This window comes from Pelodiscus sinensis, chromosome 22 (assembly GCF_052426305.1).
Source record: "Pelodiscus sinensis isolate ZL-2025 chromosome 22, ASM5242630v1, whole genome shotgun sequence".
Lineage (NCBI taxonomy): Eukaryota > Metazoa > Chordata > Testudines > Trionychidae > Pelodiscus > Pelodiscus sinensis.
The window spans coordinates 758,124-782,812 of NC_143073.1; the positions used below are offsets into that span (position 1 = coordinate 758,124).

Sequence of the window (24,689 nt, forward strand, 5' to 3'; positions counted from 1 at the left end):
GAGAGGAGGAGGCGGGGCCTCGAAGAAGGGGCAGGACGTTGGCGGGGCAATGGTGTTTGGATGGGAGGTAGATCCCGGTGTGCACTGAAATTCAAGAAGCGATCTCATGCTTAAAAAGGTGGCAGGCCAGTGTCCTAGGCCCACCACGGCTTCGGCTTGCAGGACAAACAAAGCTGTTTACCGGTCACTGAGCTGATCACCAGCCACGATTAGTGACTCAGCAGCACAGTTCAAAGTGCAAACAACAATCTCCAACATCGGGGGTCGGCAAACCCTGGCGCTCGAGCAAGTGGGGCCGGAGCTCAGCCCTGCCCTCCTCCCTGCACAGCGGCTCCAGCCTCGGCCACGCAGCTGCAGGCGGGAGAACAGCTCCGGCTGCCTGGCAGGGGAGGCGGCAGGGGAGGCGCATGCGTCCCTGGGGCTACTGCTGCGTCCTTGGGGCTTGCCGCTCCCCGGAGCTAAGGGGCTAAGCCACTCTCCCGCACTACAAGCTCTGTGCCTGCTTCGGGAGGGGGCGGGGCAGAGCCTGCTGGGGGGGCGGCTGGTCACAGGTGGCACGCTGGGGCCTGGGGTGCACCATGCTTATGGTGACTATGTCCCTTTTTTCCTGGGACAGGCCCGGATTTAAAGGTTCTTTCCCCATAAAGGAGGCAAATGTCCCAGAAAATGCATTCAGCTCTGACTACAGACTAGGGCTGCCAGGTGTCCAGTATGACCTGGACACTCCTGTCCGGTAAAAAAAATTCAGGAAATACCAGACACCTAAAATGTCCGGTATTTGCTGGTTTTTTTCCTCCTGCCGGGGGGCGAAAATACCAGACATCTGGCAACCCTACGAACACACTCAGCAACCGGGCCCAGCCTCCGGCCCTGCTCAGACGCCTCCTCCTCACTTACCTGGGTCCACAGGGGCTTGTCTTGTGGCTGGAACAGAAGAACAAGATGGTCACTGGCAAAAGAGCCTCTTCTTAAAGGGGCTATTCTTTTTTTTGCTTGCTTAATAACGTCTGTCGGTGTTTACGTCTTGTCTGGACGAAGCCCTGGCTGGGCTGATTGAGTTGGGCTGGTCCTGCCTTGGGCAGGGGGCTGGACTGGATGACTCCTGAGGTCTCTTCCAGCTCTGTGGTTCTACGATTGTGTGTCACTGGGAGCCGGGCCCCAGCCCCCCGCGTGCCAGGCCCCAGTGACACACAAAGAACCCCCACAGGCGGAAGGCGCTGTCACCGTTTCACCCCCCCCATCCAGCCGCGAGCAAGAGACATGAGAGAACCTGCCCCGACCCGACGCCCTGACCAGGGGCCAGGCCCAGGCCAGGCCATCGCTCGACCCTGATCTCAGGTCCCAGCCCTGCGGGTCTGGGGCGCTCGGCTGTTTGACTTGTTGCGCCATTCGCCACAAAGGGGAAGAGCGTCTCGTGGGGGAAGTTGCAGCGCCGGGGGGGGGGGGGGCGGCTCATTTCCTGCAGCCAGTGGCCGCTCAGCCAGACCCTGCGTCCCACCCGCCGCGGCCCCGGCTCTGTCCCCCCAGGACACCTGCTCCCTGCAGCGACGCCGCCCGCTCGGCCTGCCCCTGCCTGCCGGGATGGGGGGGGCTCTGCGGCCTTCCCTGCTCTGGCTCCTGCTGGTGACACAGCCTGTCGGTGAGTGTCCATCTGACGGCGCGGGCAGGGGACAGCCTCTCGGCTTCTCCCATCGTCCTCTCCTGCAGCTGGGCACAGGCTGGGGGGAAGCTGCCCAGACACCCATGAGCCCAGGGTGGGTGGAGGGGAAGGCACCATTGGGGTTGCGGTTGCCGGGGGGGGCAGCCCCAAGGAGCCCAAGGTTATCGGGAGGGATGGAGCAGGCCCCAATGAGCCCGGGGTGGCTGGGGGGAGGGGTGGGCAGGCACCAATGGGGTTGGAGTTGCCGGGGGGGGGCAGCCCCCAAGGAGCCCAAGGTTACCGGGAGGGATGGGGCAGGCCCCAATGAGCCCGGGGTGGCTGGGGGGAGGGGAGGGCAGGCCCTGAAGCGCTCAGAGCGGGCGCCCCTCTGCAGTGGGGCAGATCAATGACATGGGGTCGGAAAGGGATGGGGCGGGTCTGGAGAGTGAGGGGAGAAGCCGAGAGCCTGGGGGCTCTGGGACAGGGCGACAGGGGATGTAGGAAGGGGAGGCGAGAGGAGATGGGGTGAGGTTGAGGACCGGGGCCAAGCCCAGGGGAGGGGTGGAAGGGAGACACCAGCGAGGTGGCCGTGTCGCCGTGGGTCACACACCAAACCCTGTAGGTGGGGGGGATGGTACCTAGGGGCTGCTCAGGGTTATTGCTCCTTGATCCTCACTCAGCCTCGGCACAGCGAGCGCCGGGGACGCCAGCTCTCGGAGCTGCACACAGAGCGGAACGGCCCCTCCCTCTGCCGACCGGCCGGCTGGGCCCAGCACAGCACCCGCCACGGGGCAGGGGCACCCGCCGGAGCCTTTGGGGGGACAAGCGATGGCCGAGATTTCCGAGCCGCTGGGGAAGGGAGCCCCACAAAGGGCTGGTTCCGCGCTGCTCGTGGGGAAGGGGAGAGGGGGGAGGGGGTAGAACGGGGGATGCTCTCAGAAGAGGTAGGTGGCTGCAGAGCCCCAGAGCGCAGCCCCCCATAGCCAGGGGCAGGGGCTCAGCCTGGTGGCCACAGGGCTCAGTGTGCTCCTCACAGCCCCCCACCTCTCCCCCCAGGTCCTCCCCGGACACCCCTCGGTCACTGCCGGCCCCTCTGCTGCCCTCGAGCGGAGCCCTGCAGCCCCAGGCCACAGAGGAGCCGGCACTGAGCTCCCCGGCCGGCGAATCCCCAGGTGCCGGACCGGTCGGGTGCGCGGTGCCGGGCCAGGCAGGTCCAGCCGGTGCAGGAAGCATCGTTCGTGGGGGAGGGGTCCGGCTCACGATTCTGAGCTGCGGGGCCTGGCCGTGCCACCGTTTCTCCCTCACCTTGTGCCGGGGAACCAGCCCCGCAGGGCGCAGCGCGACGGGGAACCAGGGCCCGGATCTCGGCCCCTCGTCATCCTCACTCGGCCGCTCCCTTTCCTCCCCCTTCTGCGCGGCTGTGAGCCGGCTCGGGCGGGGGCAGGATGGGGCTGGGCGCTGACGACAGGCTGCCCATTTCCAGCCCGAGCAGCAGCCGCCAGCCCCAGCAGGGCGGGACACGGGGGGCTGGGCAGGGGCCCCGCGGGGCTGGCTGCTTCACTCACCCGTTTGAGGGTCCCCCGGCCCCGGCCGGCCCTGCTGCGGCTGCAGCGCCTGGCAGGTCATTGGCAACGCGGCCGCGTGGCAGGGGCATTCGGGGCAGCCGCATTCCCCTGCGCTGGCGCCAGGCCCCTGAGCAAGAGACGGGGTGTAAGGGGCCAGATCGTTCAGCCGTCCGGGGGATGGGCTGGCCTCAGCAGCCTCCCTGCGGCTACGCAGACCCCTCCCCCCCAACCACATTCAAAAACCGCACCCAGAGCCACTCTCAGAGCGGGCCCCTGGCTCTGGAACACCCCATTGCTGAAGGGGGTCTGGCCGTGGGGTGCTGGATACCAGGGTCGAATCTGGCAGGGTTGGGCCCAGCTCCCTCGGGAACGGTACCTCCCCCCCGCTGCCCCAGCTGCGTCTGACCCCGGAGCAGCCGCTCTCCCTGGGTCTCGGGGGCAGGTGTCGCGGGGCTGGGAGGGGACCCGGCCAGGTGTGACCCTGACAGGGTGTGTGGTGGATCCGGTCCTACCCTGCTCTTCTCTCCCCTGCGCAGGTCCCGCCAGAGCAGAGGCCGGCGTGATGGAGCTGAGCGGGATTCTGGGGGGCTCGGTCACTTTCCCCGTGGGGGTCCCAGCAGAGCAATTTAAAACTGCTGCCTGGATAGTAAACACAGCTAACAGCATAGCCACGGTGGGAGCAGGAAACCCCCCCGCTCTCATTGTGTCACACCCATCCTATGAGGGACGCCTGACAGTCTCTGCCCAGAACTACTCCCTGCAGATCAGCGGCCTGAGGGCGGAGGACACGGGCACCTACAGCGCTCTGATCACCACGGCCACCGGCACCGTCCACAGACGACACTTCACACTGCGCGTGTACGGTGAGTGCGGGGCCTGAGGCTCAGGGCGCTCTGGGAGCCCGAGGGCGGCAGGGTCCCAGCGTCTCTGCGGCTGCTTCTCCTCCTCGCTCCCCCTTCCACTGCTCCCCCAGCCTGGCCTCCCTGCCCCCTGCAGCTCCCTTACCCTGCCCTGCCTGCTCCCACCCCACACAGCCCCGGCCCATCACACACACAAACACCTCTTGGCAGCGGGTTTCCTTCCCCAGCCCTGGGCTCACCTGCCCAGTTGGCTTGGCCCAGGGCCCATCCCCCTCCCCAATTTCAGCAAATCCCCATTTCCTGACAGAAACACATGACTTCGAGACACTCCGACTAGCTTCCCCCCACCCCACACTTCCCCACCCCCCCGGGATACCCTTCTGCCCCCCACTTCCAGCGGGGCAGGATCACCCTCATCCCCTGCCCTGCTCCCAGCGTGCTGCCGAGAGGCAGGCCGCTCCGTGCGCTCCACTTCCCTGGCAGATCCAGGCTGCGGCTGGCCCGGGGCTGCAGGAATTTCAGCCCTGCCTGTGTCTCTCTGCCCGCTGCAGAGCGAGTGCCGGAGCCGACCGTCGTCTGTGCCCCTGGGCCCTGCGAGAATGGGACCTGTCACCACCGCCTGGCCTGCACCGTCAGGGATGGAGGGGGGAACGTGACCTACAGCTGGACAGATCCCGCAGGGGGCGCTGTTCTGGCCACGGGGCCCATCCTGAACAAGGCTGTGGGAGCCGGGGATGCTCACCTGGCCGTGACCTGCACAGCCCAGAACCCGGCCAGCCACAGCTCCGCCACGGTGTCTGCGACGCGCCTGTGTGCAGGTAACTCCCCCGGCCCTGCTGTGCTGCCCGGCACTCACGCAGAGAGCCCTGGGCTGGTGCCGCGCTCTTGCACCCCCCCGGCCTTGGATCCCAGGCAGGATCTGTGCCCCCCCCCCCCACGGACGCCCCGTCTGCAGTCTTTAACCCATGAGCCTGACAGCCCCTGCTAGATGTTTATCACCGGGGCAGTGTTGGGCAGGGCCCAAGGGGGGCCCAGTGCAGGCTGAGACGCGGGGGGGGGGGGAGCCGTTTCTCCTCTGCCCTCCCCATGGCGCTCCCTGCGGGGTCTGTGCCACACGGGTAATCCACACCGGCAACCTGACCCCCATGGCCCTGGCCGCAGCAGGCTGGTGGCCCAGCTGGGACCTCCTGTGCCTTGGACTCAGCGGGCTGGTTACACACAGACCTTCGAGCTGCCCCCCTCATGCGCCAGGTGCAGCACCCCCATCCCCACTGTCAGGCCACTGCCCCTCTGCCAGCGACCCGCTCAATGAGCAGCCCCACAGGTGCGACAAGGAGCGTTGGTGCAGAGCGAATGGGACAGCCAATGCCCACACAAGGGGGAGAGGGGCAGCCACGCACATCGCACACACCGGACTGCAGGGAGACACTGTGGAGCCGGGATTCCCATGCAAATGTGACACCCTCAACCTACCCACCTTGGAAGCATTAAACTGAACGCTTTAAATTCACACCCCATCTTATTGCAGACTCACATTCACGTGTAGACTTGTCCCGTTCCTGGATTTTAAGGGGAGCAGCCAGGTCACTGCTGCACCCATGGGGGGTATTTGCCCCAAAGTGTCTACAAAGGGGGCCATGTGAGGTGTCAAACACAAACTCATGCTCTGCTGATTCTGTCTATGCTGTTCATGTAATGATATAACAGCTGTGTGTGGAGTTAGAAACATGGACTCTGTGTGGATGCTGGAAAATTCTCCGTCTATGGCTGAGCAATGGGCAAGGAGTGCTCAGCCAGTGGCTATGCTAATTAGCAAGGCTCCAGGGACAATAGATCTCTACGTGCCCGACACACACCTGAGGAACGCCTGGATACCTGCAAGCCAGCCAGGACAATGGTTGCTGACTTGGGACTCAAGGGTAGGTTGTTGGACCATGTGACCTTCTCTGGCCAAGAAGATGTCAGGAGACGTATGGAAGTGCCATGTGGCACCCTCCACCTTTGTCTTCAGTTTTGCTCTGAATCCCAGAGGCAGCCTTGCAGGGAACAATGAGCCGGAAAGAACTGTGGACCCTCCTGACATAGGATGTAACCAGAGACTTTTAAGAGAGCAGTTGTAACATCTCTGCTGAGAGCCTGTATTGAGAACTGGGAGATTTCATGCATGTAACGTATGATCCTTGAACAACCTCACTCTCAGGCTTTTCTTTCTTTTAGATTCTAAAGGATTGGCTCAGCTGGTCTTGGGGGTAAGATCCAGAGTGTACATTGACTGGGAATCGGTGGCTGGTTCTTTGGAACCGGACGAACCCGTTCGGGGGAGGTGAGATTGGGTTCTAGACCCCTTGCCTGTGTTAGGTGTTCTAGAACCTGTAGCAATTGGGATAAGGAGAGCTGGGTGTCTGAGGGGTTTTGCTCGTGAGGCTTCTGGCTGGCCAGATGGGCAGCTGGAGCGCTCGGTGTGACCGGTTTGTGGCCTATTCGGGAAGGTCCCCAGTCTGGGGCTGTAAGAAGCCCCGAGTATGAGCAATTCACCCTGAGCAGACGCCCTCAGCAGTGCCCAGACCCAGCCTGGTCCATCACAAAACCAAAATCCTAAAGGAGACCAGAGTCATCGACACTTCGCAAATGCAGAAACAGAATTTCGTAACGTCCGAGCCTGACCCACGACCAGCTTGGAGGAAATGGAAGCCGCTGGGCGACTCCCTAAAGGACTCATCAGCTCTGAAAGTTCCTCTGGGCGGGCAGTGACTCAAATTGCAGCACCGTCCGTTTCTGCGCAGCCGGGACTCAGACCCTTCGCAGAGCAGCCGTGCATGGAGTCACTCAGGAAGAGCGGTTCTGGAATAACCCGCCATGCAGACACGCTCCTCGGGGGGAGGCTGCATTGGAGAGCTGATGCTGGAGGCATCTGTGCAGCAGCCACCCCGGCTCTCAAACTGGCTGTCGGGGCCTGTGGCGATGGTGGGGAGGAAGGGACGAGACTGAGACCAGAGGACCCCTTGCTGGCTCCGATGCCCCCAGCGAATGCGCCTGGCTCCCTCGCCCTGCTGTGAAGAAAGGTCTCAGACAGCAGCTGGCACCGGGCTGGTGGTTTCTGCTGAGGCGGGCTCAGCTCGGTGGGTTTCACTGTTGTGTGTTTAACAGTCACTAAATCTCTCGCCTTCTCGCCAAGGACTTCCCTGTCCTGGGGCGGGCGCGGCGCTGCCCTTGCACGCTCCTGGTGCTAAGGACGCTGAGGTGCAGGGGTGAGCCCTGTGCCAAGCCCAAGTGGGGGTGAATTCATTCCCCTCCAGCTTAGCTGGCTGCGGCGGATACTTCTGGAACGTCGACCCCTCTGGTCACCTGCGAGTGGAACCCAACCTGGGACCGGCCACCGCAGGGCCCTTCTGAGGGCGGGGGAGGAGGTGCACCATGCTCCAGGTGCCACCCAGGGCTGGGGGGGGACAGGTGTGGCACGCTCGCTTCTTCCGCTTGAGGCCCCCCCCTTTCGAGTGCACAGCTGCCCCCCCCCCACCTTGCCCAGGGGCCCAGCCTGGCTCCCTGCTCCCCAACCACACCCAGGAGGGTTACACTTGCTCTCCCCTAAACCCTATGCTGGTGCAGCGCAGCCGCTAAGCAGCAGGCACGTTCCACCCCAGCACAAGTCGCATCTCCACGGGGAGCAACGTGCCAGCAAAGGTGGAACAGCAGGTTGGGATCGTGTGTCTGTGCTGGCCCCTTGGTGCCTAGTGGTGAGAGCAAATCAGGTTGAAAGTGAAAACGCTACAGGGAGCGGACAGGGAAATTGGAGCAGCCAGCAACACAGCTAAGCTTTACGCCCCGGCCCTCCTGTGGGCACCTGGCTGGGGTGATACCGAACAGGCCACCTCCGGGATTCGGGGGGGGGGAGGGGGCTGGGAACAGTGTTTAGAAAACCATTTTTACCGTCACAAACTCACACTCAGACTGACCCGGGCATGGGTGCAACTGGAGGAGCGGGGAGTGAGGGCCAATGGGAACGTGTGTGGCTGCTCAGATTTCCCTGCTGACTGACTCCCTCTGGCCAGGCCTGGGGAGGGGGGGGGAGGGGGGACTGTTACCCTGGGGCAGGGACTTGGGGAAAGTTGCCTGGAGAGGGGGAGTGGAAGAGCCAGCAGAGGAGGAAGGCCAGCCCGAGGGAGAGGCTCCAGGAAAGAGACCAGGGGAGGGAGGATGAGGCGTGCTGAGGGGGAGAGGAGGCGGGGGAAGGAGCAGGGGTGGAATCTTTGGCTGTAGGGGGTTATGCAAAAGAGTGATGCATAGTCAATGAATATGCAAACCAGGTTGTTACATCATTTGCATGGAGGCTCCTTCTTGCGGGTCCTACAAGCTCCAGCCAGGGTGACCGTACGCCCCAGTTTGGGAAGGGGCCGTGCAGTGAGGGGGATGCACTGGGGCCCCGATCTGCAGCCCTGGCACAGAGGGGGTAACGGGGACCTGGTGTGACTGGGAGCCGGGCCCCAGTTCCCCGTGTGGCAGGCCCCAGTGACACACACAGAACCGCCACAGGCGGAAGGAGCCGTCACTGTTTCACACCCCCACCCCCGTCCAGCCCTGAGCGCTGAGAGAAGCGTCCCCAGCCCAGCCACTGGCCGGCCTTGAGCTCCCAGCACGAGTCACCACAAAGGGGAAGAGCGTCTCGCGGGGGAAGCTGCAGCGCCGGGGGGGCGGCTCGTTTCCTGCAGCCCGTGGGGAGCGGCTGCTCAGCCAGACCCCGCATTTCACCTGTTGTGGCCCCGGCTCTGTCCTCCCAAGACACCCGCTCCCTGCACCGACGCTGCCCGCTCGGCCTGCCCCTGCCTGCCGGGATGGGGGGGGCTCTGCGGCCTTCCCTGCTCTGGCTCCTGCTGGTGTCACAGCCCGTCGGTGAGTGTCCGTCTGACCTCGTGGGCAGGGGCTGTTGGCTTCACCTGCAACCCTGCGCCTGGATCCCCCTCGTCCTCTCCAGCAGGTGATGCGCAGGCCGGGGGGACGCTGCCCAGACACTGACGATCCCGGAATGGCTGGGAGGGGGTGGGGAGGGCCTGGAGAGCCCCTGGGCTTTGGGGCTCACATCCCCTGGCAGCAGTGGGTAAAGACACCGCTGAGAGGGAAAGAGATGGGGGGGGGGGATAACAACAGGAGAAGCACAGAGAGATGGGGGGCCTGGGACAGGGAGGCAGGAGGACTGGGGGGAGGGAGGGAAAATCAGGGGGCAGGGGCAGGGTGCGAGGGGAACACAGAGAGGGACTCCAGTGAGGCGGTTGCACGGCAGCAGGAGACAGCAGAGCGGATGGGGCTGGTGTACCCCCCTTGGCCTGGCCAGTGAGAAGTGGGTGGAGCCAGGATCAAACTGGCCTTGGGGGCTGCCCCCACCCGGTGCAGGTCAGCGCAAGTTCACCCAGTCGGGGAGGGGGAACCAGGGGTGCAGCCACCGGGAGGTTTAACAGGGCTGCAGACTGATCCGTCCAGCCCCTTCCACCAGCCCGAAATTCCACCCCCTGCCTCTCCCCAGCCAGGCCAGGCCAGGCCAGGCCAGGATCCCGTTTAGCCCACGATTCCCTGACACACTCGGGCCCAGTTAACCCTTCACTCACCTCCTGCTTCGTGTGTTTCTGAACCCCCAGGGTGCAGAGAAATGGACGTGGCTGCAATCGCAGGGGAATCCGTCCAGTTACAGCCAGTGACGTGGCTGGAGTCTTGGGCAGAAATCTCCTGGCAGGTTACACTGGACTCAGGAGAGACGTATCGGCTCCTAACAGCTAATAAAGGGGAAGCCCCTCACCTCCGGTCAGTCCTGCATTTTACCAGCAGAGTCACTTTCCACCCTGAGAATCTCTCACTGCAGATTGATCCAGTTAGCAAGTCAGACAGAGGCCTCTTATACCTTGGAAATAACAGCGGCAGGAGGCCACGTCGACTGCACCACGTTCCGTGTCTCTGTGTTTGGTGAGTCTCAAACTCCCATTCCCCAGGGTGTGTGACCAACGGCAGCCGCCTCCCCCGGCATCTCTCACCCGGGTCTCTCCTTCCAGAGCGCGTCCGGCAGCCAAACCTCATGGTGCTCTCAGCCCACGCGCAGCACGGCCAGTGCAACCTCAACCTGTCCTGCTCCGTGCCTGGCGCTGACGCAGTCACCTACAGCTGGTCCCGCGGCTCCTCCCCCATCCCGCCTGACAGGGACCAGCAGCTCCATGGGAACCAGTCCCTGCTGCGGCTGGTGATCGATGCCGACAGCAACGAGACCTTCTACCGATGTAACGCCAGTAACCGAGCCAGCTGGGGCGAGAACACTGTAGAGCTCCAATCGGTGTGCGGCTTCCCAGCCCCAGGTAAACATCCCTCAGTGTCACCCCCATTGCAGCCGGAGTGTCACTAACGCCGAGGCCCCTTTGTTCTCCGCTAGCAGCATGAAAGGGCCTTACAGAGCAGCCAGCCCTGGTTCCGGCTGGCCTGTGCTCAGTCGTGTCTGTGTCCGAAGAGACGTCAGACGCTCCCTCCATTCGGTGTCAGGGAAGGTGGACGGGGGCCGGCTCTGGGCCCACGAGTGTCTGTGGTTTCAGAGCAGAGGGCACATTGATCCAGCTCAAGCAGCACGAGATCCAAAGGCTGCAAGCTGGGATGGGGGAGGCATTCCCCCTGGCTCAGACGGGCAGAGACCCTGGGGGCGGGATTCCCCTTCTCTGCAGCATGGGTCAGGGGTTCCCAGGCGCCCCGGCCCCTTTCCCTGCTCACTCCATGGGTGCAGCAAGCGCAGGGCGTCACCCATCGCCCCCTGCCTGATCCAATCATGTTCCTCCCCCCAGGCACTGATGTCCCAGCAGGGCCAAGCCCTACACTGACCTATTGCCACGTGAGGGGGATTCTCCTGCTGGTGGTGCTGGGAGTCCTGGTCACGGCCAGCGTCACGGTGCACGTCCGCACCTGGGACAGAGAGAGACTGGACTGAGCGAGCCCAGTGGCCCAGGCACGGAGCTGTCAGTGCTGCTCGGGGCTACAGCGCCATCTGCAAAGGGGCTTCTCTCTCCTGCTGGAAACGGGAGCCCAGAGCTCACCTGGCGACGGGCCCAGTCTCACGGGGTTGCGGCCACAGGAGCCCCTTTGGGAATGTTCCCCGTGTGCCGATCACGCCACTGACGCCTGCTCTCAGGGGCTCCCTGCCGCCGAGCGCTCTTGGGTCAGACGCTGCTCTCCCCAGGCCAGGCACAGAGTCGGGGTCACCCCCCCGCAGAGCCAGGCAGACACTGACCCGCTGCAGTGCTGGGAGGGGGCAGTTCTAGGGCCCAGCCCCCGAAAGGGATCAGAGCCCAGATAAATCCGTCCTGCTCCGCGTAAGTTTCACAGCAACAGCCCGCGAGGATGTGCAGCCTCTCTCAGAGACAGGGAAGGGGGGTGCGCAATGGCCCCCTCCCCGCAGGGACAGTGATTTACACTGGGGGGGATAGCAACCGCTCCGGCACTGGCCCTGCGAAGGGGGTTACGTGGCTGCCAGTGAAAACAGACGGGAGTTGCTATAGGGAATTGCTGGGTGTCTGCTGGTGGGTCCTGCCCACATGCTCAGGGTTTAGCTGGTTGCCATATTTGGGGTCGGGAAGGAATTTTCCTCCAGGGTAGATTGGCAGAGGCCCTGGAGGTTTTTCGCCTTCCCTGTAGCATGGGGCGCAGATCCCAGCTGGAGGATTCTCTGCATCTTGGGGCCTTCAAGGTATTTGAAGGGTTCAGTATCTGAGATAGGTGAGAGGATTATTCTAGGAGGGGTGGGGAGATTCTGTGGCCTGCACGGTGCAGGGGGTCAGACCAGATGATCAGAATGGGCCCTTCTGACCTTAAAGCCTATGAGCCGGGAAGTGACTAAGTGGCAGTGACCAGGACCCACGCGGCCTGTGCTCACTCACGCCAGTGCAGGGCAAGCAGACCCCCCGAACGAGCTGATCTTGGTCGAGGCAGAATCTTCAGGCCAGAGACTTTACCCTGAGCTGGGCGCCCGGCCCTTTGCCCCCTCTCAGGGGCTCCAGACAAGCGAGGGCGGAAGCTTCCCAACGCTCACATGGTCCATGGTCTTTCCCCAGGGCGGGACCTGTTTGTTCTGCATCCCCCATTCTGGGGAATATGGGGCTCAAAATGGCACCCCAGTGCCAGGTGCTGCCCACGTGTCCTAGGACAGCGCTCACCAACCAGTCGATCGGGACCCACTGGTAGATCTTGGCGCCTCTGACGGGTGATCCTGACTGGTCTGGCCAAGGGGCTGTCAAGCGCCGGCGCTTCAGCTCCTCCCCAGAGCGCTGCGCATCTCCTGCCCTCTGCCTTGGAGCTGTCCCCGGAGGAGCCTCTGGCTTTCTGTGCAGGCAGGGGAGGGTGGGGGTGCTCATGCCAAGGTTCCCCCCTTCCCGCTCTGTATCCTTCCTGCACAGAGCAGACAGGGCACAACAGGGCCAGGGAGGGAGTTCGCCGGCTGCTTTTGGGAGTGGTGCAGGGCCAGGGCAGGGGGGAGTCTGCCTTAGCCCCGCTGCACCCCCACCCAGGAGCCCTGAGGTCAGCAGTGCTGTCAGCAGACAGTCAGGGCAGTGTGTGTGTGTGTATGTTTCTGAGAAAAGGTTTAACGTCCGTGTCTTTACTGCTAGGACCGGGGTCCCATCGCAGAGGGTGGCCAGCAGGCCAACAGACGCCTCGTTATATAGGAAGAGCTTATTACACCTTAGATTTTAGCTGCTAGAACACAAAGTTCCTTCGCAGCGGGCAGCCTGGGAAAGGCTGAAAGGTGCCCCAACGGATCTTGTCACCTGGGAGTGACACAGATCCAAACGCCCAAGCTCTCCCTATGTCTGTCCCTTTATGACCGGCTGAAGTTCTTTTAAATTGTGCTTGGTTCTATTACAGCAACTGAAGGAGTCAGGTTAAAGCTTAAACAGTTACAGGTTTATTAAAGAAGCTTATAAATCAGATGGTTACAATGGCTATTGCTCTATTTCTTAAATGCTAGCAAATATATATATATATAGGTCTTAAAAATGATTACAGGAAAAAGGTAAAGATAGAAAATAGAAATAATGGTACCAAGTGACAGCTTAATCTTTAAAGAGCTCTAACACTATGTATATATATACTTAAGCAAAGGACCACATCCAGGTACAATTTTTACCCCTTTCTGTGCCTCTCGACTCCAACGTGTCAGGCCAGGGCCGGTCTCTCAATTCCTAGGAAAGATGAATACGAGGTGGGTGTCCCCTCTGGAACCTCGGGAGATCAAACACCTAACCCGACCAGCAGATAGATGGTAGATTGACACGCAGAGAAAATGTGCTGCTGGACCCATCTATATACCCCTGGGAGCCCGTATCCTTTCTTAGCTAAGATGCCAAATTGTACTGGTCCGTTTTGTGGCGCCAGTTCTTACAAGCAAGTTTCAAGTTAATGTACACTTGCAAGAGAGAGAACTAAATTGTGAATACTAGATATTTTTTTACTGGGCGAGAGATTCCTCCCCCCGCGGACGGATGTGTGTTCGTATCAATATGGGTTAAGTCAAGGACACTCCTTGGCAGCCTTTTGGTCAGTAATTGGCATATCTCTGTTTACAGCCATTCACGGTCACACAGCCTGGGCCTTCTGTTCTGTGTGCCCTGTATGCTCCAGGCTAGCAAAAATGGATGTTACAAGGGGGGTTCCTGTCTGGCTACAAGTGCCCAGCTGGAGCCCATACCCTGAACTCCTACCTTAGTCATGAACCTCCTTCTGCACCCCAAGCCCTGCCCCAGCCCCAGCCCCGAGCACCCTGCATCCAAACGCCCTCCCAGAGCCTGCACCTGGAACCCCCACCGGCCCCCTACAGCCTGCCCCAAGCTCAGCTCAGAGCCCTCTCACGCCGCCAGTGCCAAGGCCAGAGCCTGCACCCCAATGCCTGGTGAAAGGGAGGGAGGGTGGGGGGAGAGGAGGAGGCGGGGCCTCGAAGAAGGGCAGGATGTTGGCGGGGCAATGGTGTTTGGTTGGGAGGTAGATCCCGGTGTGCACTGAAATTCAAGAAGCGATCTCATGCTTAAAAAGGTGGCAGGCCAGTGTCCTAGGCCCACCACGGCTTCGGCTTGCAGGACAAACAAAGCTGTTTACCGGTCACTGAGCTGATCACCAGCCACGATTAGTGACTCAGCAGCACAGTTCAAACTGCAAACAACAATCTCATACATCGGGGGTCGGCAAACCCTGGCGCTCGAGCAAGTGGGGCCGGAGCTCAGCCCTGCCCTCCCCGCGCAGCGGCTCCAGCCTCGGCCACGCAGCTGCAGGCGGGAGAACAGCTCCGGCTGCCTGGCAGGGGAGGCGGCAGGGGAGGCGCATGCGTCCCTGGGGCTACTGCTGCGTCCTTGGGGCTTGCCGCTCCCCGGAGCTAAGGGGCTAAGCCACTCTCCCGCGCTACAAGCTCTGTGCCTGCTTCGGGAGGGGGCGGGGCAGAGCCTGCTGGGGGGGCGGCTGGTCACAGGTGGCACGCTGGGGCCTGGGGTGCACCATGCTTATGGTGACTATGTCCCTTTTTTCCTGGGACAGGCCCGGATTTAAAGGTTCTTTCCCCATAAAGGAGGCAAATGTCCTGGAAAATGCATTCAGCTCCGACTACAGACTAGGGCTGCCAGGTGTCCAGTATGACCTGGACACTCCTGTCCGGTAAAAAAAATTCAGGAAATACCAGACACCTAAAATGTCCGGTATTTGCTGGTTTTTTTCCTCCTGCCGGGGGGCGAAAATACCAGACATCTGGCAACCCTACGAACACACTCAGCAACCGGGCCCAGCCTCCGGCCCTGCTCAGACGCCTCCTCCTCACTTACCTGGGTCCACAGGGGCTTGTCTTGTGGCTGGAACAGAAGAACAAGATGGTCACTGGCAAAAGAGCCTCTTCTTAAAGGGGCTATTCTTTTTTTTGCTTGCTTAATAACGTCTGTCGGTGTTTACGTCTTGTCTGGACGAAGCCCTGGCTGGGCTGATTGAGTTGGGCTGGTCCTGCCTTGGGCAGGGAGCAGGACTGGATGACTCCTGAGGGCTCTTCCAGCTCTGTGGTTCTACGATTGTGTGTCACTGGGAGCCGGGCCCCAGCCCCCCGCGTGCCAGGCCCCAGTGACACACACAGAACCCCCACAGGCGGAAGGCGCTGTCACCGTTTCAGCCCCCCCATCCAGCCACGAGTAAGAGACATGAGAGAACCTGCCCCGACCCGACGCCCTGACCAGGGGCCAGGCCCAGGCCAGGCCATCGCTCGACCCTGATCTCAGGTCCCAGCCCTGCGGGTCTGGGGCGCTCGGCTGTTTGACTCGTTGCGCCATTCGCCACAAAGGGGAAGAGCGTCTCATGGGGAAGCTGCAGCGCCGGGGGGGTGGGGGGGGGTGGGGAGGAGCTCATTTCCTGCAGCCAGTGGCCGCTCAGCCAGACCCTGCGTCCCACCCGCCGCGGCCCCGCTCTGTCCCCCCAGGACACCCGCTCCCTGCTCCAACGCCGCCCGCTCGGCCTGCCCCTGCCTGCCGGGATGGGGGGGGCTCTGCGGCCTTCCCTGCTCTGGCTCCTGCTGGTGACACAGCCTGTCGGTGAGTGTCCGTCTGACCTCGCGGGCAGGGAACAGCCTCTCGCGTTACCAATTCTATCCGTGTGCTGCTTGTGCTGTCTTAGGGTATGTCTACACTGCAAAGTTAATTCGGAATAACAGCCGTTATTCTGAATTAACTTCCCTAGCGCCTACGCAAGCAAACCGCTATTTCAAATTGAATGTCTTAATTCGAGTTCGGTGAACCTCATTCTACGGGAAGTAACCCCAAATACGAAGTAGCTAATTTGGAATAAGCCCTGTGTAGACACTTAGTCCGAATTACCTGGCCTCCAGCCTTCCCAGTTTCCCCGGTGGCCACTCTGGGCCAAACCAGGAAAACTCTTCTCCCTCCCTCCAGCCCCGGAGCCCTTAAAGGGGTAGACTCTGGCCACAGTGTCTGCGCCAGCTCCAAGCCTGCCAGCCCAGAGCCAGCAGTCACTGCCCCGACCCAGTGGCCCCAAAGCATGAGCCAGCAAGCCACTGGCAGCCAGCCCTCCACCGCTCCCCAGGAGCCGTCTGCCAGCTCCCAGGAGCCTGCCAGGGCCTGGAGAAGGCAGGCGCCTTCTTGGTCCAGGGTGGAGATCAGGGTGGACCGTACTCAGGTTTGGGGGGATGCCCCCAGCGCCCATGATCTCGGCACTAGACAAAGGAATGCGGCCATCTATGGCAGGATAGCTGCCAGCCTGGCCACCAAAGGCCACATGCGAACCCAGGAGCAGGTTTGCATGAAAATCAAGTTGGTTCGGTGAGACGCCCAACCCTGAGCTTCCCCTCCCCCTTCCTCCCCTTGCCTCCCCCTTCCAGCTCCCTCCTCCCAGGTTTCCCCCGCCCCTCTCCCACCCTCATTCCCATCCCAGTTTTGGTCAATAAAGAGAGTTTGTTTTTGGCAAGAAATGTGTTTTTATTTGACATCATGAAGGGGGCTAGGGAGGGGTAAGTGGAAGGAGGAAGGAATGAGGCACAAGCCCCAGTGGGGCAGACCAGGGAGGCTCTTAGTGCAGTAGCGCCGAGGAGCAGTGCTGTGGGACCAACCTGGCAGCACCCCAGCTGCTCTGCCCCATGCGCCCCCAAGAGCAGCTGGGTGCTGCCGGGTAGGTCTCGCTGTGCCGCAGGCTGGCGCTACTGGACCAACCCCGCAGCACTCCAGCTGCTCTGCTGCAGGCGTCCCGATTCAGCCGCTGCTGAAACTAACCTGCTGGCCAGCGAATCCCCAGGTGCAGGATCGGTCGGGTGCGCGGTGCCGGGCCAGGCAGGTCCAGCCGGTGCAGGAAGCATCGTTCGTGGGGGAGGGGTCCAGCTCACGATTCTGAGCTGCGGGGCCTGGCCGTGCCACCGTTTCTCCCTCACCTTGCGCCGGGGAACCAGCCCCGCAGGGCGCAGCGTGACGGGGAACCAGGGCCCGGATCTCGGCCCCTCGTCATCCTCACTCGGCCGCTCCCTTTCCTCCCCCTTCTGCGCGGCTGTGAGCCGGCTCGGGCGGGGGCAGGATGGGGCTGGGCGCTGACGACAGGCTGCCCATTTCCAGCCCGAGCAGCAGCCGCCAGCCCCGGCAGGGTGGGACACGGGGGGCTGGGCAGGGGCCCCGCGGGGCTGGCTGCTTCACTCACCCGTTTGAGGGTCCCCCGGCTGGCCCTGCTGCGGCTATAGCGCCTGGCAGATCATTGGCAACGCGGCCGCGTGGCAGGGGCATTCGGGGCAGCCGCATTCCCCTGCGCTGGCGCCAGGCCCCTGAGCAAGAGACGGGGTGTAAGGGGCTAGATCGTTCAGCCGTCCGGGGGATGGGCTGGCCTCAGCAGCCTCCCTGCGGCCATGCAGACACCCCCCCCCCAACCGCTGTAAGGCGCTGCCACACGGGGAGGGCCACAGCTGGCTTAGAATCTTCAGGGAGCGTTTCACTCCCCACGTCTGCTGAGGGCAGACACCAAGGCAGAGAGCCAGGACAGCGCCGTGAGCCGGGGTCACGTCCCTGCTGCATTGCAGGCGCCTTGTGTGACCTTGGGAAAGTCTCTGCACCAGCGGGTGACGGTCTCTGTGCCCCAGGTCCCCTCTCACTGATTCTGGCCTTCTGCGGCAGCTTTTTGGTGCAGCTGTTTTGACGTGTGCCGGGTCAGAACTTGGGCTGTCTGTGCCGGGGGAGGGGTCTGACACTTTCCTTTTCTTCCGTCTTTCCTGCTGCAGGAGCCTTCGGAGAGGAGTCGGGGCCCACGAGGCTGAACGGGGCTCAGGGGGAGTCGGTCACTTTCGCTCCTGTGGTTCCAAGGGGAAGCCGGGTTGACAGCGTAGTCTGGAATGGAAACTCAACTATCGCAATTGTGACACCAGGAGAACCAGCTCCACTCAGAGTGATACACACACATTACAGAGACCGACTGCGGGTCCCTAGGGACGGGGGCTACTCCTTGCAAGTCACTGACCTGCGCCCTGAGGACACGGGCACGTACACAGCGCAGATAGCCACCCAGGGATCCCCCGACCCCATCTTCCGGAGGTTCGCCCTGCGCGTGTACAGTAAGTCCTGGGCAGAGGTGGCCCCTCTCTCCCCAGCTGACGGGTTGCTCCGAGTAGGGCAGGGTGGGCATGGCTGGGGGATGCAGCGGGGGGCAGAGGGAGGAGGGTCTGCGGGGCCAGAGCCCTGGGCAGCGGCGGGATGAGGGAGGCTCTCAAGACCCGTCTCACTGTCGTGGCTTCCCAGACCTGCCCGCTGGGCACTTTCCCGCAGCTGCTGCTGACAGTCTGCTCGGCGTGTGTCCCAGGAGCCTGCTCTAGGGAGCTGGGCAGGCGCGTCTGCACCGCGGGACCCTGTCGGATCCAAGGGTCTAGGTCAAAACCAGACAAAGGGGGAGGGTTTTCAATGTTCTAGAACCTGCTGAAACTCCTGATCTGCACTAGAGACACTGTGGACTTTTCCGTGTAGCTGGGATTAGGGAGTGAACTGGCCGGCCCCCCCAACGAGTGGGGTTTACCGACTCCCGTTAACCCAGGGGCTGAAGCACCCCGTCTTACACGCTGGCCTCTGGGAGCGGGGCCAGCAGCCCGACGGCCCCTCTTCCAGGAGGGCAGCTTCGCTGTGGCCGGGCAGGCTCCTCCGCAAGAGATGGGCTGGCAGGGGCTGGTGGCTCCAGCTCAGCTCTGGGCTTATCTAAGCTTTATCCTGCAGAGCCTGCAGCGCGTGGCACCGTTTAACCGCGAGAATCTCAGCGGTTACACGATTACCCCTTCATCGACTTTCACAGCCCGAGCTGGGATACGTTGGACCTGTTTCTCAGTTCTCTCTCAGCCTGGACTCCAGTTTTCGAGGAACAATCTCAAGTCCACAAATACCTGCAGCCACGTCAAACAGTATAAACAGCTAGACACCCCCCCCCCCCTTACCTCTGTGCTTGCTGTAGGAGAAAACTATGGCAAGAAATCTTTGCAGACAAGCTAACCCCTGCAATAGTAGAGGCCAACTCTCTACATTTAGTCCAGTAAAACACTCAATGCAAAAAACTACCTTGAAGTAGGGTTGTAAACTTCTATGCCAGCAGGGGTGGGTGAGAGTTTTGTGGGGCCTAGAGCAGCACAATTTCACGGGCCCCCCCCTTTGGAGAAAAAAATAGAAAAAAGGTGTCAAATGCGCAAATGGAAGGCTATTGTCATGTTAAATGTGAAAAGGGTAAATTTGATAGAAACTTAATTTAGTTGGATAATTTTTATTCTAATTATATTGTAAGTCATTCTTAAACAAAATTCTGCATTAATAACTAAAATTTTCATTTGTATTTCAGTCTGTTTTTGCTGTCTTGCTCTTTTGGCAGCACATTCTTCATCTATGTTATTAAAGTCCATTTCTTTACACAGGTCGTTTTCAACCGATATAATCGAAAGATCTACAAAACGCTCTGGGCTCATAGTAGATCTTAAGTAATTCTTTATTAGTTTCAATTTTTCCATAGTACCGTTTAGACTGAGATTAGAGTCTTCACGTTTTCTTTTTTTTTCTTTAATTTCTGGCTTCCCAACAAATATTTTCTGCCTGAGTCTCTCGCTCTGCTAGTCATTTTATAATTTGGGGTTGTCGGCGAATTGACACTTATAAAATTGTTATTTATCTGTAAAAAACGGAGTGAGTGAAATGGCGCATGTGCCACGGCCACAGCCGACAGGTAGCAGCGCGTGTGCAAATCAGTTTCAATCCGTCGCCCATTGCGTATTCACATTACTTCATTACACATTTCACATATCAATTTTAAATGTTCGTTATTAAAAAACCTAGCCAATAGCCCGTCATAAAACAGGATTTTTGGGTCTCTCCTCCACATCTGTCTCTCCCCCCTCCTCCTACTGTCTTGCCCCGTGCTCTCTCAGCTCTCCTCCCCCTCCTGCCTCTCACTTGCGGAGCCCAAACAGCCGTTTGCGCTGCTTTCTCCCGGATGGTGGCCCGGCTGAGCTGTGCAGAACTCAGCTGAGCGCCATGGCGGGAGGTGAAGGGGGATGGGGCGGAGATGTACATGGCCGGGGGCGGGACCTGGAGCCTCTGTCATGCCCTTCGCCTCCTGCCGTGGCGCTCGGCTGAGTTCTGCGCCGCTCAGCCGAGCCGCCGCGCCAGAGCAAGTGGCGCAAACGGCCGTTTGGGCCCCACGCTGCACCCTCGTGCTGCACCGGGAGCGTGGGGCCCCAAACGGCTGTTTGCTCCCGCGTGGCGGCTCGGCACGGGGCCTATTGACGCGTGAGGCCCGGGGGAGCCGCCCCGCTCGCCCTGCCCTATATCCGCCGCTGTGTGCCAGTGCAGGGAGCAATCACACACATCCTGAAAGTTAAGCCTGTGTTTACATTTTTCCTGAATAGGGACGATTTTCTGAATTGGGTAGCAGACGTCACCACTGGGGTGAAATGAATCGGTGGAGCTGACCAAGGTCTGCTTTAAGATGAATATAAAAGCAATAGTCCGGATGTGCAAGGCTGAGGAACCGTCTCCCCAAGAGAAATGCAGGAAGCGCCATAGCCTGGGACACGGTTAAACGCTACTAGACAAATGCTGGAAAATCTACTCGGAGGAACAGCTTTCCACTAGTCTAGGGATGGACTGCAACAGAGGGACCAGAGGCGTAGTGAGGGGGCAGATGGGGGCAGTTGCCTGCAGGTGCCGTGCTAGGGGGGTGCCGGGCGGAGGTGGGAGCAGAGCACACAGCCCCATGCGTTGCACGAGCAGTGAACCTGGTCTGTATGGAAATGCTCCCTGTCGGATTGGGCTACTTCTGGCAGCAGTTTCCTATAGGAGCATTTCCTTACAATCGCACCAATAAGAAAGGGCTGCCAGTGGCACATTGCTATGAGGTAGCAGCTTTCAACATTACAGGCCAAGCGGTGGGAGCAGCCACTTTACAGGTAGGGTTACCCTGCTGGGATCTGCGGAAGAGGGTTGGGGGGGCACTGGGGGTGCCTGGCTGTGGGGGAGGGGCATTGGGTTAGAGTGGGGGGGATGTGAGGGAGAAGGGGCATTAGGTTGGAGAAGGGGGCTGGAGGTGCCTGGCTCTGGGGGAGGGGCATTAGGTTGGAGTGGGGGGCTGTGGACACCTGGCTCTGGGGGAGGGGTGGGTGCATTGGGGTACTTATAATTTTTTTAACGGGGCACTTTATTAAACAAAGTAGAAACACACACGGCTCTCAACCAGTGTCTCACCCAGTGGTACGAACGCCCCCAGGGGTACTCGAGAGACGTCTGGAGGGTCCATCAACACAATTGAAATTTGGAGAAAACTGATTTTTGGTTTAAGTTCTACAGCGCTTTATTATTTTTGTACTTTTTACGCCCAAAAATGGCAGCACCTGCCTGGCAACGATTAATTTACTTAAACAAATGTGCTGCAATGGTAGAAAAAATTGTGTTTGTCTGAAAACTGTAGAGACTGGGGGGGACTTGTAATTTTTTTAAAGGGGGGTACTTTATTAAAAAAGGTTGAGAAACGCTGCTCTAAACCATTCCTTGTGGCCTCCCTGTTTCCTTTCTCCTTCGGCGAGCTGGGCAGGCAGCAGTGTCAGTACAAAGATATCAGAGGTGCACACAGTGCTCGCTCTGCCTCAGCTGGTGCTGGATTATCCGGGCCTCAATTCCAAGGGAGCTGGCCTCACTGAGGTGATCGAGTCCCTCCTTGTTTTGTTGTGGATAGTGCATGTGGGGGCCTGCCCCAAACTGGAGCGGGTGGGAGAAGACGTGGTACAAGCTCTCCCCTCCTCTCAGGGTCAGGCTCAGCCATGCACCCAGTCCTGGCCCTGCCGCATGGCGGCGGAGGGGAAGGGAGGAGCACACATTTTGCTTTTGGCCCTGGACACATTACATCTTTGCTACGCATCTGAGAGGGGCTTCCCCTTTCCAGAGCTTTGGGGATGCTCTGATGGGGGCTCCTGTCGTGGTTTCAGACACACGCTTGTAAGAATCTGCTCTTGTTTCGCCTCCCACCGGCGTTCTGGCCTTTTGTCTATTTCTCCCAAACAGAACGACTGGCAGAGTCGGACATCACAGTCACCCCCGTGCTGGGCTCAGTGAACACTGTGAATGGGACATGTAGCATCACCCTGAACTGCACCGTGCAGGGGGCAGGAGAGGACGTGAACTGCACCTGGAACCAGACAGAGGCCGGCACTGTCATCTCCACGGGGGCGTCCATTCACATCTCGCACAGACTGGGAGACGAGGGCGCCTCTGTTACCTGCATGGCCAGGAACCCCGTCAGCAGCAGCTCAAGATCTGTCTCCCTGCAGGACGTGTGTGCAGGTAACAATCGGCAGCCACCAGCCCTGGGGGAGTCACATTTGACAGCAGCTGTAGCTAATGTGGCGGGGTTCACACTTGTGCCCCTGGCAAGGGTTCAGGAAAGAGCTACAAGAGTCTGAGGCCTGGGAAATGCATCTCACGAGGAGACACGTCAGACGCTCCCTCCATTCGGTGTCAGGGAAGGCGGACGGGCTCTGGGCCCACGAGTGTCTGTGGTTTCAGAGCAGAGGGCGCTTTGATCCAGCAGAAGCAGCACGAGATCCAAAGGCTGCAAGCTGGGATGGGGGAGGCATTCCCCCTGGCTCAGACGGGCAGAGACCCTGGGGGCGGGATTCCCCTTCTCTGCAGCATGGGTCAGGGGTTCCCAGGCGCCCCGGCCCCTTTCCCTGCTCACTCCATGGGTGCAGCAAGCGCAGGGCATCACCCATCGCTCCCTGCCTGATCCAATCATGTTCCTCCCCCCAGGCACTGATGTCCCAGCGGGGCCAAGCCCTACACTGACCTATTGCCACGTGAGGGGGATTCTCCTGCTGGTGGTGCTGGGAGCCCTGGTCACAGCCAGCGTCACGGTGCACGTCCGCACCTGGGACAGAGAGAGACTGGACTGAGCGAGCCCAGTGGCCCAGGCACGGAGCTGTCAGTGCTGCTCGGGCCCACAGCACCATCTGCAAAGGGGCTTCTCTCTCCTGATGGAAACGGGAGCCCAGAGCTCACCTGGCGACGGGCCCAGTGTCACGGGGTTGCGGCCACAGAAGCCCCCTTGGGAATGTTCCCTGTGTGCCGATCATCAGGCCCGGCTTTAGGAAGTGTGGGGCCAATTCGAACAACTTTAGTGGGCCCCCCCCCAGGATTTTTTGTTGAGCCAAAAAAAACCAGGCACCCACACAACAAACCACAACCACACACAAATATCACAGCAGAAGTAGATCTGATCAAAACATAGTAGAACATTAAAAAAAAAATAGAATGCCATCCTTTATTATGCAAAATTTTACACAAAATTAAATCAGTTGCCTGAAGGCCAAATATTTTCATTTGCAAACTATCCAATTTTTTCAATAAAGTTTAAAGTTTGATTTTTAAAAAGTTACCAGAGAGCGTTGCAGTTTTCTGTTACATTGATTTACTTTTTCAATAGCAAACTGACACCTCCCCCCCAGCCCCCAGTGCCCTTCCCCCTCCTCTCCCAGCATCACCCTGCCCCCTCCCACTCACACCTCCCCCCAGCCCCCAGTGCCCTTCCCCCTCCTCTCCCAGCATCACCCTGCCCCCCTCCCACTGACACCTCCCCCCCAGCCCCCAGTGCCCTTCCCCCTCCTCTCCCAGCATCGCCCTGCCCCCTCCCGCTGACACCTCCCCCCCAGCCCCCAGTGCCCTTCCCCCTCCTCTCCCAGCATCGCCCTGCCCCCTCCCGCTGACACCTCCCCCCCAGCCCCCAGCGCCCTTCCCCCTCCTCTCCCAGCATCACCCTGCCCCCCTCCCACTCACACCTCCCCCCAGCCCCCAGTGCCCTTCCCCCTCCTCTCCCAGCATCACCCTGCCCCCCTCCCACTGACACCTCCCCCCCAGCCCCCAGTGCCCTTCCCCCTCCTCTCCCAGCATCGCCCTGCCCCCTCCCGCTGACACCTCCCCCCCAGCCCCCAGTGCCCTTCCCCCTCCTCTCCCAGCATCGCCCTGCCCCCTCCCGCTGACACCTCCCCCCCAGCCCCCAGCGCCCTTCCCCCTCCTCTCCCAGCATCCCCCTGCCCCCTCCCACTGACACCTCCCCCTCCAGCCCCCAGTGCCCTTCCCCCTCCTCTCCCAGCATCCCCCTGCCCCCTCCCACTGACACCTCCCCCCCGCCCCAGTGCCCTTCCCCCTCCTCTCCCAGCATCACCCTGCCCCCTCCCACTGACACCTCCCCCAGTGCCCTCCCCCCGGCATTTGTCTCTCCCGCACCCCTGTCCCTTGGTGCCCCCCCCGCCGCACAAGCCCGGTCCCGGCCTTCTGCCTTTCACGGGGCGGGGCCGGGGGCGGAGCCAGCGAGACCCCGCCACGTGGCCTCCCAGGGCTTTTAAAATCCCGGGCCGTGACGTCACGTGACGTCACAGTCTAGGCGTCTTCCCCGCCCACGGGCAGCAGCAGGCGGCGAGGGGGGGCCGCGGGGGCCGCTCGGGGCGGGGCGGGGGGGCGAGCGGGGGTTCGGGGCCAGACCCGGCTCCGGCTCCGCGCGGGTGGAGCAGGGCCCGGCTTAGGGGCCCGGTTCGAACGGCCCGGGCCGGCCCTGCCCCGAGCGCTCTCGGGTCCGACGCTGCTCGCCCCAGGC

At 61.1% G+C, this 24,689-nt stretch overlaps 2 protein-coding genes across 2 annotated transcripts; both read left to right on the forward strand.

Annotated features, from left to right (window-relative positions):
• Positions 1-23: 23 nt before the first annotated feature.
• LOC149521755 (SLAM family member 5-like) lies at positions 24-8,075 on the forward strand. Its single transcript, XM_089772806.1, has 3 exons — positions 24-1,639; positions 3,741-4,067; positions 4,616-8,075. The coding sequence occupies exons 1-3, from the start codon at positions 1,582-1,584 to the stop codon at positions 5,050-5,052; spliced, it is 822 nt and encodes a 273-aa protein (XP_089628932.1). The 5' UTR covers positions 24-1,581; the 3' UTR covers positions 5,053-8,075.
• A 208-nt stretch (positions 8,076-8,283) lies between these two features.
• LOC102460263 (T-lymphocyte surface antigen Ly-9-like) lies at positions 8,284-23,474 on the forward strand. The gene is given in 7 exon segments (XM_089772798.1): positions 8,284-8,951; positions 9,692-9,945; positions 9,947-10,013; positions 10,100-10,396; positions 17,809-18,138; positions 22,106-22,384; positions 22,850-23,474. Coding segments are annotated over 7 exon segments (1,428 nt in total). The 5' UTR covers positions 8,284-8,893; the 3' UTR covers positions 22,993-23,474.
• Positions 23,475-24,689: the final 1,215 nt, after the last annotated feature.

What these genes read in the sequence shown, in the direction of transcription:
- LOC149521755 (XM_089772806.1), top strand. Translation starts at nt 1,582, where the DNA reads ATGGGGGGGGCTCTGCGGCCTTCCCTGCTCTGGCTCCTGCTGGTGACA. An exon ending in GCTGGTGACACAGCCTGTCG is followed by an intron (nt 1,640 to 3,740) that starts GTGAGTGTCCAT and finishes TCCCCTGCGCAG; the next exon opens with GTCCCGCCAGAGCAGAGGCC. An exon ending in CTTCACACTGCGCGTGTACG is followed by an intron (nt 4,068 to 4,615) that starts GTGAGTGCGGGG and finishes TGCCCGCTGCAG; the next exon opens with AGCGAGTGCCGGAGCCGACC.